General features: G+C 39.8%; 1 protein-coding gene across 1 annotated transcript in view; it reads left to right on the top strand.

Annotated features, from left to right (window-relative positions):
* The first annotated feature begins 17,571 nt into the window (after positions 1-17,571).
* The window catches only part of si:dkey-112m2.1 (transmembrane protein 132C), a 187,052-nt gene continuing 186,646 nt past the window's right edge, over positions 17,572-17,977 (top strand). Inside the window, exon 1 of the mRNA XM_037692045.1 lies at positions 17,572-17,620. Within this exon, the coding sequence (XP_037547973.1) occupies positions 17,572-17,620 (49 nt within the window). The remainder of the gene's footprint in view (positions 17,621-17,977) is intronic.

The raw sequence follows: 17,977 nt of genomic DNA, 5'->3' as shown, positions 1-17,977 counted from the left end.
TAGCTGACAACTTAATGATTATTTTCTCTAAGGTTATTTAAAATAAGCTAAATGCACTGATCACATGCACACAGCAAACTAGCAAAAGCCTTCCCCCCCCCCCCCACTTTTGCCTTTAGTGATTGGAAATGGTAATAACATCAGAAATAAACGATTAAAAGCTGAGAGCAGTGAATTTGTGCGTTTAGTTCTGTCAACCCCGAAAAGCACCATTTCACTTTTAAAACCATTTACCTGCACTTCAGATTTGGTTAATTTAAAGCTGTATTTCAGGCAGCTCGCTCAGATATTTTATGTCATTAGCTGCTTTCCGTTTCCTTTCAAACACGCCACTCTTTAAAACCATTCTTTTAGATGCTTCTCTTTTAGGTAATTTTAGATCCATCTTCAAGCTGTCATTTCTTTTTCAGATTGTGTGGTTTGACAAAAGTTTCTATTAAACTAATGCGCTTTTGTGCTTTTGGGAATACCAATGAAGGCTTTAAAATTGTCTATCTGAATTCTTCACAGCAACAAAATTGTCTAAGTCAAGGTCACCAAAGACCTACTGCTTGCTTCAGACACTGCCTGAATTTCACGTTAATTATTCATGACCCCAGTTTTTGACTTTGTCAACCATCATATTCTAATAAACTTCGTTAGTGGAAGGAATTGAATATTTACAGCCTGTTCATGTAGTAGAAAATGGTTTTGCTTGTAAATGTGATTATTTGTTGATGGATTTAACAAAATATCTTGTGAACCAGTGACTAGATTTGATTAAAATGTTTAGAAAATAATCATTGGATGAACACCTACAACTGACCAATGTTTAAATTAAAATGTATTTATGATAGCTGCCATATCCAAACAACTTTTACATACATATTAATGGTTATGAACTCAACCAATTTTACAAAAACTAAACTAAAATATGGTGTGTTTAACAGCTAAGGGTCATTCACAACACATATTCTGAGTGCTAACTTATTGCACAATGCTAACACATTGTCTGAGCATTAAAGCATCTCAGAAAATTTTAGCATACTGCATGAGATTACACATTTTGTTTAAGTTTTGACCTAAATGCAGTGGTGGACAAAGTACTCAACTCTAATACTTGAGTAAAATATATGACCACCCCTTCAAATAAAGTGTTTCCTTGTTATTGATAAGCATGGTCAAATCTTAATCAACTACAACTAAAAGTTGCTCAGTCAAAAGTTTAGTCAAGTTAAAGTACCGAAGTACTTACTTTTGAAAATACTTAAAACAGTATACAGCAATATACTGATATTACAAAATATAATATGCACTTTTGAATACTTGAGGGATTTTACAGAAACTTGAATCTCTGAAACCACCTGATGATGATGATGATGATGATGATGATGATGATGATGATGTACTGACATTTAGAACCACTCTGCTACATGGCAACGCCACATGCCTTAATAAAACCAGTAAACCACAAATAGCATATTCTCTGCAAATTACATTTTACGTCTGTGGAAAGTCATGGAAATCCCGTACATTTAGTCTTTGTACTCAGCTTTAGTATTTACGGTGGCCCTGAGGTGTAAATGAACCAAAAAAACAACGTTTGAAAAAAAACAAAACAGAAATGCATTAAACCAAAGCGGATGTTGCTGAAATCACATTAGAAAAAACGGAATAATTCAAAAATTATATAACTTCCGTTTTTTGTTTTTTTCTATTTTGATTCCGACCAATTCCGCTTTGGCTTAATGTAATTCTGTTTTTTCAACTGTTGTTAATTTACACTTTAGGCCAACCATAAGTATTCATACACCACATTGTTTGTGTGTAAAAAGTGTGTGTATATATATATATATATATATATATATATATATATATATATATAGACAACAACTTAACACAGGAGAGAAGAAACGGCAACATTGATAACTGAAAGTACTGCCACACTTAATATACAAGCTTAAAAACAATAAATGTTCCCCACAGATTAATCTAGCATAATACCTGAATCAACAACTGGCCAACCTGCATTTCAGGAAATAAAAACAGCAACCGTGGATTACAAAGCTGAGCCAAAAGGAACGAGTAACAAGAAGCTTCCTAGAAATGTTGTGGAATTAAAAGTACAATATTTGTCTTTGAAATGTAGTGGAGTGAAAGTCATAAGTTCCCAAAACACAAATACTCAAGTAAATATACTCAGAAAATGTACTTAAGTACAGTACTTGAGTAAATGTACTTTGTTACTGTCCACCACTGCTTAAATGAATAGAGTAGTCAAATTCAGATGGCTTGAGATGAACATTCTGGCATTAAAAGTGGAGGGCGATGTGCATTCCTTCAAGAAAGGTTAGGATTTTCTTAAGTTTATATTTAATAGTTCCTTTTGTGGCAAATCATATACAGCTGAAGATTTGATTTTAGTGGCTGCAAGAATAAAATCCAGCTATATATTCTTAAATTACTGCCAGATATGATTAATTGCGTCCTTATTGTGCTGAATGAGAGAGGATGTCCCAATTATTTCCAGCAGTTTAATAAACTCAAATCAAAACTTTATTTTTTTAGGACTCAGTGACCCCTTAGAATAACAGCATAAACAATTTCTACTGTTGTTTTATTTTTTAATGAGGACAAATAGAAAGACAGCAAAAAAGTGTTATTTTCAACTCAGACATGTATTTTTTTTTGCTCAGGTTGTTGAAATGGTGCAGTCCTGCTTAGCTGAAGTGATATGGTGAGATAAAGAAATTAATTTGTTTTAGATTTAGAAAAAATGTTCATCCACATGTTTATTTCTGTCATTTATGGCTCTTCCAACTACCAATGTATTTTGGTGAAAGAAGGAAAAAAAAACCACCTAAAAACTGGAATTTGTATTTAAAAAGGGAGAGTTTCCGTAGTAGTCTGTGATACTTGGACATACGGAGCATACCCACTAGAAAAGCTTAAAAATGTCAGTATTACTGAAAATTAAAAGTACTTAAACGTGCCCATTGATACATGACATATTAGGCACATGTCATTGATATGTTTAACGCTTCTGTAACAATCTATCAGTATGCACTTTGCTTTCATACAGTTTTATAAATTCTATAACATGTTTTTAATGCAAAGACAAATGTTGTACAAAGTTTCTTGTTCATTTATTCAAATATAAGCATAGAAATTTGGAAATGTTCAATAAGCTTAAAAATCAAAATCAAATTGACGATTAAATTGTTCACCAATGTTTTACGGTAAAAACATTGGTGAACAATTGGTTCTTTTTTGACTTGTTGGGTAACCCCACAGAGGAAAAAACAAATTGTTTACTGTAAAGAATTCCTCTTAATAATATAGTTTAGAAATGCACTTCACAATGCAGTGATAGATATACAACACATGACAGTGCAATGAGTTTGATACAGAGACACTGAACTGCCATAGTTAATAAATACTGTAAGAGTTATAACAAGAAACTGTCACTTCATAACAAATCTGCCTTATTTTTCACATCACATATTTTATGTGGACCACTTTGTCACAGCTCATGGTAAAGAGGGAAGGAGTTTGGAGGCATGCTGGTTGAGGAAAAAAACACATGTGGGATGGCAGGAACGCCAGGAGCACAGAAACACCGGTTAAGGATCTGGCAACAAGCAAAGAAATCTTGGCTCTGTATATCAGTTTCTTTGTCATTCGCACCACATGTGGTACATGTGGTGGAACGAAATTGTGTACACAGGGTCCTCGTTACATCCAACAATAAAATGTAATAAGATCTAAGATATGAACTAAGAAAATCGTTAACTCAATACGTTAAACACTAATGGCATAAAAACAATACGCCAAACAGCAGCCCGAACATGAGTCTGTGTGAGCAGATGAGTATGAATGAACACAGCAACATGGTGTGATTCTTCACAGTGATTATCCAGTTTCATGAGTCTAACAGCCTCAGGGTAGAAGCTGTTCCTCAGTCTAGTGGTTCTACACTTAATGCTCCTCAACCTCCTTCCGGAGGGGAGCGGGGCAAAAAGTGTGTGTGCTGGGTGAGTGGGGTCCTTCAAGATGCAGGTGGCCCCCTTCCTACATCTAGAGGTGTAGATGTATTTGATGGTGGGGAGGCTGACTCCAACAGATTTCTGTGCAGCCTTCACTACTCTCTGAAAATATAACATAGGACCAAAATGTTAAGACAGTTGTGGTGATTAACTAATTAGGACCAGGTGTGTAGAGGAAGCAGAAGACTGATTCAGACTTTTAAATTAAAACGGGAAGAAATACAGAACAAGAAAAATCAAAAACAATGACAAAGAACCAGGACTATTCTCTTTACTAACATAACAAATTGTACAAAACCTTGGTCTAAACCCTAAGAACCAAGGCAGTTTTGTAAACATTACATTTTTATGGTTAAATAAATGATACAAGAGAACATAAATGAAAGAGTTATTCAGTTGTACACAGAAGACAGTCGTTCTTTATAAGAGAAACTATCACAGTCGGAGGAGCTTTAGGACCCAGAATGCAGACTGGACTCAAAGGAATCAAAAATGAACAGTTTTATTAATAAAGATATAAAATAAAGTGCAGAGGTAGCCAGGAATTTACAAAAACTCAGGAACACCACAAGAGTTTGAGGAGGGCATAAAAATGAGGTTTAATGCAGGACTGAGAACACCAGAAAGACATAATATAAAGGAACTCTAACGAGGGAGAATGACAAACACCTGGGAACAAGAAGGATAAGGTGAGTGGGCGGGGCATAAGCAGGGAGCTGAACTGGACCAGGTAAACACAAGTAGAGAAGATAAAGCTTAAACAAGAGAAAACAAATCTTAAAAACTCCAAGAAAATTGCCAAAAAGAAACCACGATGCAGAAATAATTATAGAAACACTATCTAATAATTAGACAGCTTTTTTAAATTTTATTTTTTTATATGGCTGCGTAACGTTAATACAGTTTGATAATAAGTACTTAACACTGTTTACATCCAAACACTGATAAATTTGCATGCATTTCTATTAAGCTCGAATTAAGTCTGAAAAGAAAAAAAATTAATTACGATCAACAATTTTGTAATTTTGTTGTGTAGCAACCAAGATTACTTTCAGCAAGAATACATTTACTCAAATGTCATATTACTTTCAGATTCAAAAACAAACATTTTAAATTAAGCATGTAATCACTTTCTGTTTGTTTGGGCTAACACAAAGTTCATTATCGATCCAACATCTTGCCACTCAACTCCTAACTGCTGGAGCTTTGCTGATCCAGCATGGAGGTAAATGCTCAACGCGAATTTACGCCGTCAATTTTATATGCAGATAAATTACAGTTACCGTACGTTCTGCCAATGCCTAACAACTAGATTGACAGCTAATTTACATGTGAGGGATGCATAATTATTTGTGATTTACAGTTCTCATAAAATACAGTTGTAAATCCAAATGCAAATATATTTTTGAAGTCGGCAAATAAATAAAAACTGAGTCATTTAACTCGGCAAAACATTTTGGAAGTTATTATAAAATGATATAATTTGAAAAAAAAAAAATCCATAATTATGAGAAATAGGTTGAGTACGATTCCACACCATCATGCCGTTTAAGATATTTTACTCGTTGATCATGGTTTTGGGGATAAACTGTATGAAGTGAAGTGAGAGTGAAAAGCCTGATGAGATAAATCTGCAGGCTCGGCAACACGTTTGCCTCAGTGATGGTTTTCTCCAATGGTTCCTGTTTCTCACTGAATTACCGTGACTCTATCGCTGACCTCTGTGGTCCTTTTCTTTGTGTTGAATAATATCTGAAAGGTGCATAACAATGCAAGCAAAGATGTATTTCACGGCAGCAGCTGATCTTTTATTCATAACCCGCCGCTGTCATTGGGCATCTGCTTTCCAATTCTCATTCATCAGCACATTATGATATTGTTTAGTTTCTGCTCTCCCTGCAGGGAGACAAGGGTTGAACAGTTTTCTTTTTAAAACCCTAATCAGGTCTGACTGTGATATAATGACCCCTAAATCAAAGTCAGCATATACACCTATTTGTCAGATGTAAAGAATGGTAAATAAAATGAAATAATGCTGCTAATCTTCTTTATTCTTTACTTTTAAGTGAGAAAAAAGTTAGTATTTGCTGCATTCTGATTTTATTTTTTTTATCTTTTTAGCATAACAAAGTAGACATCTTGCACATTCCCTAGAAGTACAGAGTAACAAGTCTACTTGTAATACATCCCTGACCACAAAGGTACCTGGTTGATACCAAGTATACAGTATATCAAATGTATACCTGGTACCATCTCTGTACTGAAACTTTCCTGGTACAAACGGAGTGCAAATCGGACCCATACCTAGTTATACCGGGTACTTCTCTGGTGCTTACCAGGGACCTACAAAGACAAGGTTGTATAATGCAGTGGTTCCCAACCATGGTCCTTGAGGAACACCGTCATGCATGTTTTAGTTGTTTCCCTGCTCAAACACACCTGATTCAGTGATTTTATTACTTCCTCAAGTTCTGCAAAGCCTGTTAAGCATCCATTCAATCAGGTGTGCCAAAGCAGGGAAACGACTAAAACATGCAGGTGTGGTGTTCCTTGAGAACCAGGGTTGGGAACCATAATGGGATTTGTTCACTCTATTATTCTTTCTTTCACTCTCAGCAAAGACAGTCACTCTTCTCTCTCTCCCTCCTGCTTTTTTGCTCTCTTGTCCTGTCAACCTCAGAGCCTCTCTTTTACACATCTTCCAAATTGAAAATTATGGATTTGGTCAGCTGGTCCCTCAGCGCAATTGATATGTTTTTTTGTGTGTGTTTTTTTTTTTTTTTGTCCACCAGCCAACGGGGTGCTGGAGAGCCCTATGTCATTGACTGACTCCTGGGGGTAGTGGAAGATGATGTGTCTATCTGTTCTGTCCGTGGAGGACGTAGAAAATGTGTACATTATTGGATTTATGACAACAGGGTTTCTGCTTTTTGGAATCGGCGGATTCCTTGGATATCGTCAAATTCGGAAGACATCGGCAGCAGTTTCGGCCATGGTAAAGGTGCCAGCCTTATATGAAGGATTATTTTGTGTCTTGAGCTCTCAGACTCATATGTTTAACGAGCTCAAACGCAAGCTGCACGCGATTTCTGAGAATTGTAGGCCAGTTGCGGCTCCTGGAACTTGCCAGTATGAAGGATTCGATCTTGGAGAAAGCAAATCAAACACGGACCGTGCGGAATGTCCATAAATCTGGCTGTTTGGATTCACAATTGAGTGTACCAGCAGAGCTTGAAGACAGACAAAAATCAGAGTCTGGCAGCCCAAACAATTGTTGTTTTATCTGAATTTGGCTTCCCTGCTGTCCTTGGACAGGACAACTTCTCTCAAATTGCTTCTGAAGGACATGTAAACTAGAAGCTTCTGCCATAATGAGCAAGATGGCCGCGCTCAGAGCAGTTGCAGCTTCACAGGCTCCCGGTACCATCCCAGTTTTTAGAAGTTTTGATATTGACTCCGTGCCTGACTCCGCGCGATTTATGCGTGTGAACTATAGCCGAACCGAACTGATGAGAATAGGAGCGGATTTGCCACGAAATATAGCAGAAATCAGCAACAAACTCAAAGCTACGCTCGGCAGAATGCAGATCTTAAAGTCATCTACCTGGAAGCTGCAGCAGAGGCGTTCCAGCGGGCAGAAGAGGAAGCGCTGCTCCCGGCTTAAGAGGAGAGGATGCCGGGCGGGGGTTATGGTGAGGCTACGAGCTAACGCTAAAGTCGGTAAACTCCCCATGCCGTCTCTCTTTCTGTCGAATGTCCGCTCGTTGGACAACAAGGTGGATTTACTTCGTCTGAGAGCGGGCGCCTCAGAAGAGATGAAGAAGTGTGCGGTGCTTTGCCTCACGGAAACGTGGATTACAAGTGAAACGCCGGACTCAGTCTTCCAGCTGGATGACAGACTTTTTTTTCGAGCGGACCGCTGCAGCGAGCTAACGGGGAAATCACGGGGGGGCGGAGTGTGCATTTACGTGAGTAAAAGTTGGTCCACGAACTGTACTGTTGTAAATAGCTCATGCTCGAAGGCTTTGGAGCAAATAACAGTGAAATGTCGGCCACATTATCTACCCCGAGAGTTCACAGTGACTTTTATCACAGTTGTTTACATTCCTCCGGACGCTAATGCTAATGAATCACTGCAGGAGCTTCATGATATCATCAGCTCGCTGCAGAGCAAACACCCCGAGGCTCTGTACGTGGTAGCCGGAGACTTTAACCACGTGAATCTAAAGGACTGTCTCCCAAGCTTTAATCAGCATGTGACGATTCCAACACGTGGAGACCGCACGCTGGACCGTGTTTACACGAACGTAAAAGATGCATACAAAGCCGAACCCCGCCCCCACCTAGGACTGTCAGACCACATCTCAATCTTCCTGGCTCCTGCTTACATGCCCCCGCTGAGACGCTCCAGACCGGTTCAAAAGAAAGTTAAATGTTGGAGCCAGGACAGTGGACCCATACTGAGAGATTGTTTTGATCGAACAGACTGGCAGGTTTTCAGAGAAGCTGCTGAAAATGGAGGTTCGCTTGATCTTGACCAATACACATCCTCAGTACTGGGTTACATTAGTACATGTACTGACACAGTCTCCACTATCAGAAATGTTAAAAGCTACCCAAACAGAAAACCTTGGCTGAATGCAGAGGTGCGTACCCTGCTGGAAGCCAGGAACACTGCCTTCAGGTCTGGAAACTCAGAGGAGCTGAGTAGGACAAGAAAAGAGCTGGTTGCTGGTATTAAGAGGGCCAAGGCCACATATGCAAAGAGGATCGAGGGTCAATTCATCTCACAAGACCCTCGGAGCATGTGGAGGGGCATTAAGTGCATAACAGATTATAAAGGAAGGAGTGAACAATGCCCCAAAGACCCATCTCTGCCTGATGCCCTCAACAAGTTCTATGCACGCTTTGAAGACCCGAACAGACCACCCAGCACCAGACTCACCTCACCACCCGATGAAGAGCATCTCAGCGTGACCTCAGCAGAAGTAAGGAGTACCTTCAGGAGGATTAATCCGCACAAAGCAACTGGCCCAGACAATATCCCCGGAAAAGTGTTGAAGGAATGTGCTGATCAGCTCTGTGAGGTGCTGGCAGACATCTTTAACACCTCACTTACCCTGGAGACAGTTCCCACCTGCCTGAAGACTGCCACCATCATCCCAGTCCCAAAAAGCTCTACAGTGACTGGTCTGAATGACTATCGGCCAGTGGCCCTCACCCCGATAGTCGCTAAATGCTTCGAAAAATTGGTCATGACTCACATCAAAACAACCATCAACATCAACGAGGACCCTCATCAGTACGCATACCGTGAGAACCGATCAACAGAGGATGCAATCTCCTCTGTGGTCCACACTGCACTCAACCACCTGGAGCAGAAAAACTCTTACGTCCGTATGCTCTTTGTGGACTTCACATCCGCCTTCAACACCATGATCCCCCAAACCCTGATGGACAAACTATCCACACTAGGACTAAGCCCCTCCATCAGCAACTGGGTACTAGACTTTTTAACAAACAGACCACAGTTAGTGAGGATCCACAACCTCTCCTCCTCCACCATAACCCTCAGCACTGGCTCTCCTCAGGGATGTGTGTTGAGCCCCCTTCTGTTTACTCTGCTCACATATGATTGTGCAGCTACCCATCCAGGCTGTCACATTGTAAAGTTTGCAGATGATACAGCGGTGGTGGGATGCATCACAAACAATGATGAGTCCAGCTACAGGCAAGAGGTGGAACACCTGGAGAGCTGGTGCAGAGAGAATAACCTTCACATCAATGTGAAGAAGACAAAGGAGATGATTGTGGACTTCAGAAGGAACAAAAACACCTACACCCCCCTGAACATAAGAGGATCTGCGGTGGAAGTGGTCTCCAGCTACAAGTACTTGGGTGTACACATGAATGACAACCTCAGCTGGAGCAACAACACCACCAGCCTGATCAAGAAAGCTCATCAGAGACTCTACTTCCTCAGACGGCTGAGGCGAGCTGGTCTGGGAAGCTCAGTCCTCACCTCCTTCTACAGGTGTGCAGTGGAGAGCATCCTGTGCTCGAGCATCAATGTGTGGCATGGAGGCTGCACAGCTGCAGAAAGAAAAGCTTTGCAGAGAGTGGTGAAGGCTGCACATAAATCTGTTGGAATCAGTCTCCCCACCATCACAGACATCTACACCTCCAGATGCAGGAAGCGGGCCACCTGCATCATGAAGGACCCCACCCACCCAGCACACACACTTTTTGCCCCACTCCCCTCAGGAAGGAGGTTAAGGAGCATTAAGTGTAGAACCACTAGACTGAGGAACAGCTTCTACCCTGAGGCTGTTAGACTCATGAATCTCTAACTAGAATAATCACTGTGTAAAACCATATCATGTTGCTGCTGATCTGTTTCATGTTGCTGCTGATCTGTTTCAATGTTGATGTGTTCATGCGTGCACATCTGCTCACAGACTCATGTTCATGTTTGTGCTGATGTTCAATGTTTTATGTTATGAGTGCTTAGTGTATATTTAGTTGATGTTTTTCTTAGTTCATATCTTAGATGTTATTACTGTTTTTCTTATACATTTTATTGTTGGATGTAACTGGGACCCTGCGTACATAATTTCGCTCCACCACATGTACCACATGAGGTGCGAATGACAATAAAGAAACTCTGACTCTGACTCTGACTCTGATGATGCTTATAGACGCTGTACCATCTAATCAGAACTCTGGGACTTTCTGGAGTGTCCATGGACTATTCACCACCTTTGTTGTCCCCTATGCATAAATGTACATGTCTTGTGTCTATTTATGTTGATTTTTTTTGTGCTGAGGTTGTTTCTGATCTCTCCTTTCCTCATGTTGTCACTTTCCTTATCTGAAAAGCTGGCGCCACTCAAGTGGCTGCAGCTCAGGCTCCCCATGTATGTCTTTCTTTTGTTAATGCACTTTGGTAACAGTTTCTGTTTTAAATGTGCTATTCAAATAAAATTGACTTGACTTGTTACTCTGAACTTAAAGGGCATGTGCCTAGTACTTTGTGCATTCTGGGCACTGATGTGGTACTTACATAATGCGTATTGGTACCAGGCTCTTACCTGGTATGTACAGGGTAAGAAGCAGGTACACACCTGATACATGTTGGGCTTTATTATGTATTCCCAACATTTTCAGTTTGTTGTTGATTAATCTCACCAATGCAGATGAGGCTCTAACTGCTCAATTGAACATTTTTTAGATAAAGCACAATGCGATTACTTCCCCATTCAGCCTATACACTTAGATTATTTCCATTTTTCTGCTACCTAATGATTTATGGGACACTGAAAGCTTAGATATTTCTGTGCATCCCTCTGCTGCATGTGCCCAGACAAACTTACCTGAGAGCATTACTTATCAGAGGAAATACCAGATTAGCTGTTCACTGATAGATCCCCTTATAGGAAGCTTCCTTTTAATTCCAGCTGCATGTACTAATTGACCGTGGTGAATTCTGCAAGACTGCTAGAATGCTGTCGGATACATTCAGACACCTTGGCTTGAATTACGTTTAGCTTTGGTTTGTTCATGCCAGATGGGGGAGCTTGCAAAGACTAGACAAAATGACTGTATTCAGTTTTATTTATCACATGATAATAATTTGTTTTGATCAGCAATATGACTTTTCTGACTAATCTGTGTTTATCAACAAACACCAATGCCAGAATAATGATGGTGTGTTTATTGTGTACATCCAGCCTTAAAACCAATTTTATTTATCTGTTTTTTTTGTTTTGTTTTGTCTTTATGCGTGGTTGCAAGGCGCCTATCTCTTGCAGTCAAAAGGTATGGTACACCTGCAATTCATTAGTCTATCACAAGGCCACAGAGACAAACAGGACAGATAATCATTCATAGTTTCCCCTTGTGACATTTTAAAGAAACCTAACATGCAGGCCAGTGCTGAAGAAACCACTGCAGCTTTTGAACCCTCTTAGTGAAAGATTTCAACACTGCTGCCATAAAACATTGGAGAAAAAAAACAAAGCTATGGTGCCATTTTTGTGGATAATCATGAAAGCCAACAGTAAAGAGAATTGTGTCACCTGATAGTTACAGCATTGTCATCAATAATTTTAAGGATATATGGCTGTTTTTTTTTTTTTAACTTGCTTTGATACCATCCATCCATCCATTTTCTTTACTCGTTTATTCCATTTTGGGTCACGGGGGTCGCTGGTGCCCATGTCCAGCAATCACTGTGCGAGGGGCGGGGTACACCCTGGACGGGTCGCAAGTCCATCACAGGGCCACATAGAGACAAACGAGACAAACAACCATTCACTCTCTCACTCACACCTAGGGACAATTTAGAGTTACCAATCAGCCTAACATGCATGTTTTTGGTCTGTGGGAGGAAACCGGAGTACCCGGAGAAAACCCACGCATGCACGGAGAGAACATGCAAACTCCACCCAGAAAGGCCCCTGGACCGGGGTTTGAACCAGGGTCCTGCTCGCTGAGAGGCAGCAGCTCTACCAGTTGCGCCACCGTGCTGCCTTGCTTTGATACCATTAGGCTCATTCCACATTAACTTTCCTTCTAGTCCTTGCTGACTCCTAGGCAGTTTCTTATTAATGTGTATGGTTTGCAATATCAAGGTTTAAAATAATTCATATTTTTTAAAGTAGGTTTCTGTAAAAAGGTTATGATCAATTATTTTATCATTGTAATTAATTTACAGGTAATGTTGTTAAGAGGCTATTAATGTAGGTTTCATTGTTCTTTGCAAGTGTAAAATAGCAGGAGCTGCAGCTAGATGTTATGGTTCTGGTGCAGCCTGGGGTCACTTCTATCAAAGATTTTGCAACAATTCTTCCAATTTGTAATGCAAAAATGTGTTACCAAAGTAAGTATTTATAAAGTATTTTTGGCATGAACCACTGTAAGTGTTTTAAAATTGGAGTTATTTTTTTTTTTTAGATGCAGAAATCCACTTTGCTTCTGACACCATTTGGATTAGACGTAAGCTCATCCATCCTGTCAGAATTAAATGTTTTTCCAAAACAATATTTTCAAAATGTTTCCAGAAAACACTACTTCATAATTCTGAACTAACAATGCTGTAAAATATGTACACTGTTTTGTGTGTGAAATAATCCCCAAGTGGTTATTTATTTATATATTGTTTTCTGTTATGCCCGTTTCTTGACATAGAAGAACACAGTTCCAAAAAATAAAATGAATGAGGAAAGTGGGCAAAGTTTTTTTCATATTTTTATATTCAGCCTGTCATATTCAGTCTTACCATTGTACATTCTTAAAGGATGCATGACGAATGCTACTGGGAAAGTAGGTGCAAAACCCTGAAAATGCTCAGAGTGACGTTGCATTGAACCCACCAGGTGGGAATCTACACTGTAAAACTTTGCCTCTATGATGTGTGTCAGTGCAGAATGAACACATGCACCAAAACTTTTCACTGCTCCTAAAAAAAAATATTATTACATAACCTGCTGAGTAATGTGCTTTTACTTGTAAAATATTTTCCATGCAAACTGTTATGTGAAACAAATTATTTAAATCCTGTGAAATTCAGTTTTTTTTTCCCTTTGTACATTTTCTGTTTTATAACCTACAAAAGAAGCCAAAGAAGTGTATGAATAAATTCACTAGAATGCAGGATCCTGAATGTTTGGATATAATTTCTGAATTGTACTTTGAAAAAAAAAAGTTTAAGGACAAAAGTATAGCACAAAGTTGATTTTGTCTTCCATCCATGCAGCAGCTGCATAATTAGAACTAACAATGACCATAATAAACTTTTATTTTATTTTATTTTTAGACTAGCAGCATTTCAACCAAGAGGAATGCCTGATTAAAAGTCAACCTGGATATTTATTATGAAATATAAAAGATGGAATAATGCTTTATGAAATCAAATGAAAGAAAATACTTTATATATGAGACTTATGAGAGTCTGGTAAAAAATAAAGCTTTTATGACTCCACTGAGCATTAATTGGGCATAATTTGCACATCATTTTTATGTAATTACACATGTCGTTTTGTAACACACACATGAAGTAGCCTATTTATTACCGTATTTTCCGGCGTATAAGTCAGTTTTTTTTTTTTTTACATAGATTTGCCAGTCCTGTGACTTATAGGCCGAAGCGACTTATATATGTTTTTTTCCTCTTCATGATGCTTTTTTTTTTGTTTTGACTGATGCAACTTATACTCCAAAGCGACTTATATGTCGGAAAATACAGATATATATTTTTATGATGAGCTACGACAAAGAAAACACGACAACCTGAATTCACATGAAGCCGCAGATGTTTATAGGACTCAGAATGTAAAACGGCACCAAGACAATATTCTGGTTTTCTGTGACCCTCAAGAACCAGCTGAGTGTTTTTGTCACGTGGCTTGAGAGAAACATTTACAATGTGCTTTTATTTTGGTGAACTGGTTGTAGAGGAGCAGAAAGTGGAGCTGAGAATGGAAGAGGGAGCTTTTCTCCTTTAAGCTCACAGGGTCTGTCTGTTGCCTCTCTGATGGCCTGTAATCGCTGCTCAGCTCGGTTGTGAAAAGGCTGCAGCTGCAGGGTGGTTCCTCTGGCTGCCTTTCAGCGTGTCACTGGTTTATGTGCCTCTTAGTGGCTTGTTCACTCTGCCCTTGAAGAATAGTCAAGTTGTACACTGGAGGCTTAGCTACTGGGCTTTTACCCAGCATGGGGCACAGAGAACAGAAATCTATTGACTAGCAGTTTGATGACTAAAGGATTTAAGTCCACTTTATATGAGGTTGTGTAAAGAAACCTAATCTTTAAGGTTGTAAGCTTTATAAAAAGTGCATTGGACAAATTTTAGTTATTATTTTATAATAAAAGATTTTTTTTTCAATCCGAGTTAGTGTGTGATGATTTTTAATATTTGGAACTGTTACACTTAAAAAAAAAAAAAAAAAAAATTCACTTCTTTTGCTGAAACTTCCCTGCATAGACCCGTTAGTTGTTCAGAAAACTATGTTTCGTCAATTCTGCTCTATTTTAATCTTCTTGGGTTCGTCAAAACTTGTAGCTACCCTCTTTCCAATTTTAGCTTTTCCTGTTTTGGGAATTTGATGGAAGATTTATATTATCTGATATATGGGATGTCAGTTTGAGCCCAGCTTTTGTCTCGAACGACATCAAGTGTAAAACAACTGCCAAATCTTTCATGCGAGTTCACCTGCTGAGGCAATTCCTATAGAAGGGAGCAGCTGAAAGAAACTACACATGATCTGTTTCTTATCTGTGTTTTGAGAATGTTGTTTTTAGTTATAAATGTTAAGGATGACTCGTGGACACAAAGGCGTTACAGTTTCTTGCAGGTAAGAATGTTCTGTCTACATTATTGAATCTTAAGACCCATCATTGTGACTCCAGTTTTAGGCAGTGGAGCAGGCTTCAGCCATTGGCTCCTCATGCACACCCCCATCCTCACCACCCTGAGGGATCTGGAGCCTTACTGGCTTGTGAGTTGGAACTTGTGCAAATCATGGGCCTTAGAATATATAAAATCCTTGTTTTTATGTCACAGGGCTGCAAATTACTGAGACTCATGTAACCTGAGGAAGTGTGAGCTGTGACATTATTCTTGTTCCTTTTATTGTCTTGTTTCATTTTTTTTCAACCTTATTTCTCTTTTTTAATAAATAAATGCCACAAAAGACAATTGACTTTTATGATTGAGTCCAGCGTCTTAGAAAACAACAGTAATTTTTTGCTTTTTAGCTACAATTTTGCTATAATTGGGCTTTAAAATCGAAGGTTTTACCTTTTAGCTACTCTGGCTAATTTTAAAACTTAATCAGTTTGGCTAATTTCTGATTCAAGCTGCTAATTTTGGTTTTAGCAACTGTTAAGCAGGAGAAAAGTGTCCGTATGGCTTGTTTTAACATCAATAATTCAGAGTTTCAGTGGTCATTCAGCACTCAAAATGCCATATATCCATAGTCACCTGTTGAATTTAAACATATTTTACCCAAAGTGACATTAATGCATTTTCCAAACTGTCTGCAAACTCTGTGTCTTGATGCCTCGCGTTCGTCACCTCGAACCTGCTGTTTCTCTGAAGATGGCTCATTTTCCTTCATGTCTTCTCCAACAAGACTGACTCCTGAGGTTCAGAGAAGGCAGCTGCTTGCAGCCAGGGGGGGCCCATAGAGGGCACTGTTGGCTCTCATGAAGTACTGTACACACTTTGAACACAACAGGTTGCACCACTCTGCTGTCTGCTCAGACTGCACGTCTGAAATCCTCCCAGGTTTCAGGAGAGATCAAATTAAACAATTACGCTTTTCTGTCGTTGTGACTCATTTTAATTTGAGCTTCAGTGCGCACTCCCTAAACATCTAAATGTTTTTCAATGATTTCACGTTGTGCCTCACAGCCATCACACGTGTTTTCATGGCTTGCTCTGCATGCGTAAAACGGTTTCCATGCATAAAACGCTACATTTCCACGCAATATAAGTGCAGAAACTCGTGCTTTCCCTCTGCTTAAACTGTGATTATCATTTAATCCCTGAGTCCCAGCAGTCATTCACTTTTCTCCACCCAACCGAAAATGTAATTAATACCATCATAAGATGTGTGGAGTTCAAACTCAACTTTTATTTTCTCCAAGCCTTTACAGGCGCAATAATTATGAGATAGAAATTTGGAATTTCAATGTGCTTCCCGCAAAACCCTTTTGCCAACCCAGCCCGGAGAGCTACCCCCACCCCCTTCCTCCCCCTCCTCTTCCTGCTCCTCATCTCAGCACCCACCCTTCAGGTTCTGCGCCAGCATCCAGAGCCACCGGGGTGCGGAGCGGAGCGGCCACGGCGCAGGAGTCACTCCATCTGAGCCACGCGTCTTCGCCCATTGGAAAGTTAGAGGACCGTGTCTCTTACAAACACCCAAGCGTTTTTACAAAATAAGAAAGAGGAACTCTTTGGATGTCTCACTTGGATTGCCACAATTTTTCTCTTTTCTGCTTTCTGGAAGGAAAATATCACAACCTGATTTATTTCTTTTGCACAAAATATCGTGGGGAAAACGCGACGCCGTGTTCTGAGGAAGTAAAGAAATGGTGAGAGGCGCAGGAATTATCCAACACTGCATCACTTTCTCACAATTGAATCCTATTAGCTCATGATAAAGTGATTTGTTTTATGATTTATTGGAGCGTAGTGCCTGTTTTCCAGTCTATAAGGTGTTTGGTAAAGAAGTTCCTAATTTTGGTCATGACGGGTTGGTTTTACGCACCCTGGGGCATTTGCTCTAATTCAACCAATGTTTGCTCTTTTATTGGAACAAACAAAAAAAAAAATAATCAACCACATCTGTTCACTTTTTCCTCGTGTGCATGCTTTAGAATAACAATTTCCTGTCCGAATAACACCGCTCGTTTGTGTGACAGCAGGTGGTGGCGCACGGAAGTTTGCCTCAGATGGAGATCTGCTCCGTGTGGATGAGCTGTGCGCAACGCAGCGCCGCTTTCCGCTGAAAGCTTCCGAATAAGCACGAGTCCGCGGAGAGACATGGGGCCGCGCCAGTGCGTGGGACTCACCGCGCTTTTCCTGTGCACAGGTAAGTCCTCCAACCCCCCCCACCACCACACAGCTGAACAAGATTTATGAAAATGAACTGTAATGGTCGTGAAATAAGAGGCGCTGTAAATACATCAGCCTCCCGTGCGTGATTTCATCCAGCGTGGAGCATATTTAATAAAATGCAAATTGTTTCCTTTCAGCCAACGGCACATATATAATTTATGAGACATATAATTAGCTGTAAGCTGTTGTGGCAGAATACAAAATGACTTGTAGTATTAACATGAATGAACTGTGACAGTTGTCTGGTGGGGTGAGTGGGTTTGAGTGCTGAAACGGGATGCACAGTGTGTGTGTGTGTGTGTGTGTGTGTGTGTGTGTGTGTGTGTGTGTG

This window comes from Nematolebias whitei, chromosome 18, assembly GCF_014905685.2.
Source record: "Nematolebias whitei isolate Nwh7 chromosome 18, NemWhi1, whole genome shotgun sequence".
NCBI lineage: Eukaryota > Metazoa > Chordata > Actinopteri > Cyprinodontiformes > Rivulidae > Nematolebias > Nematolebias whitei.
Note: the sequence above shows the minus strand (reverse complement) of the source record. Positions and strands in the feature narration are given on the sequence as shown.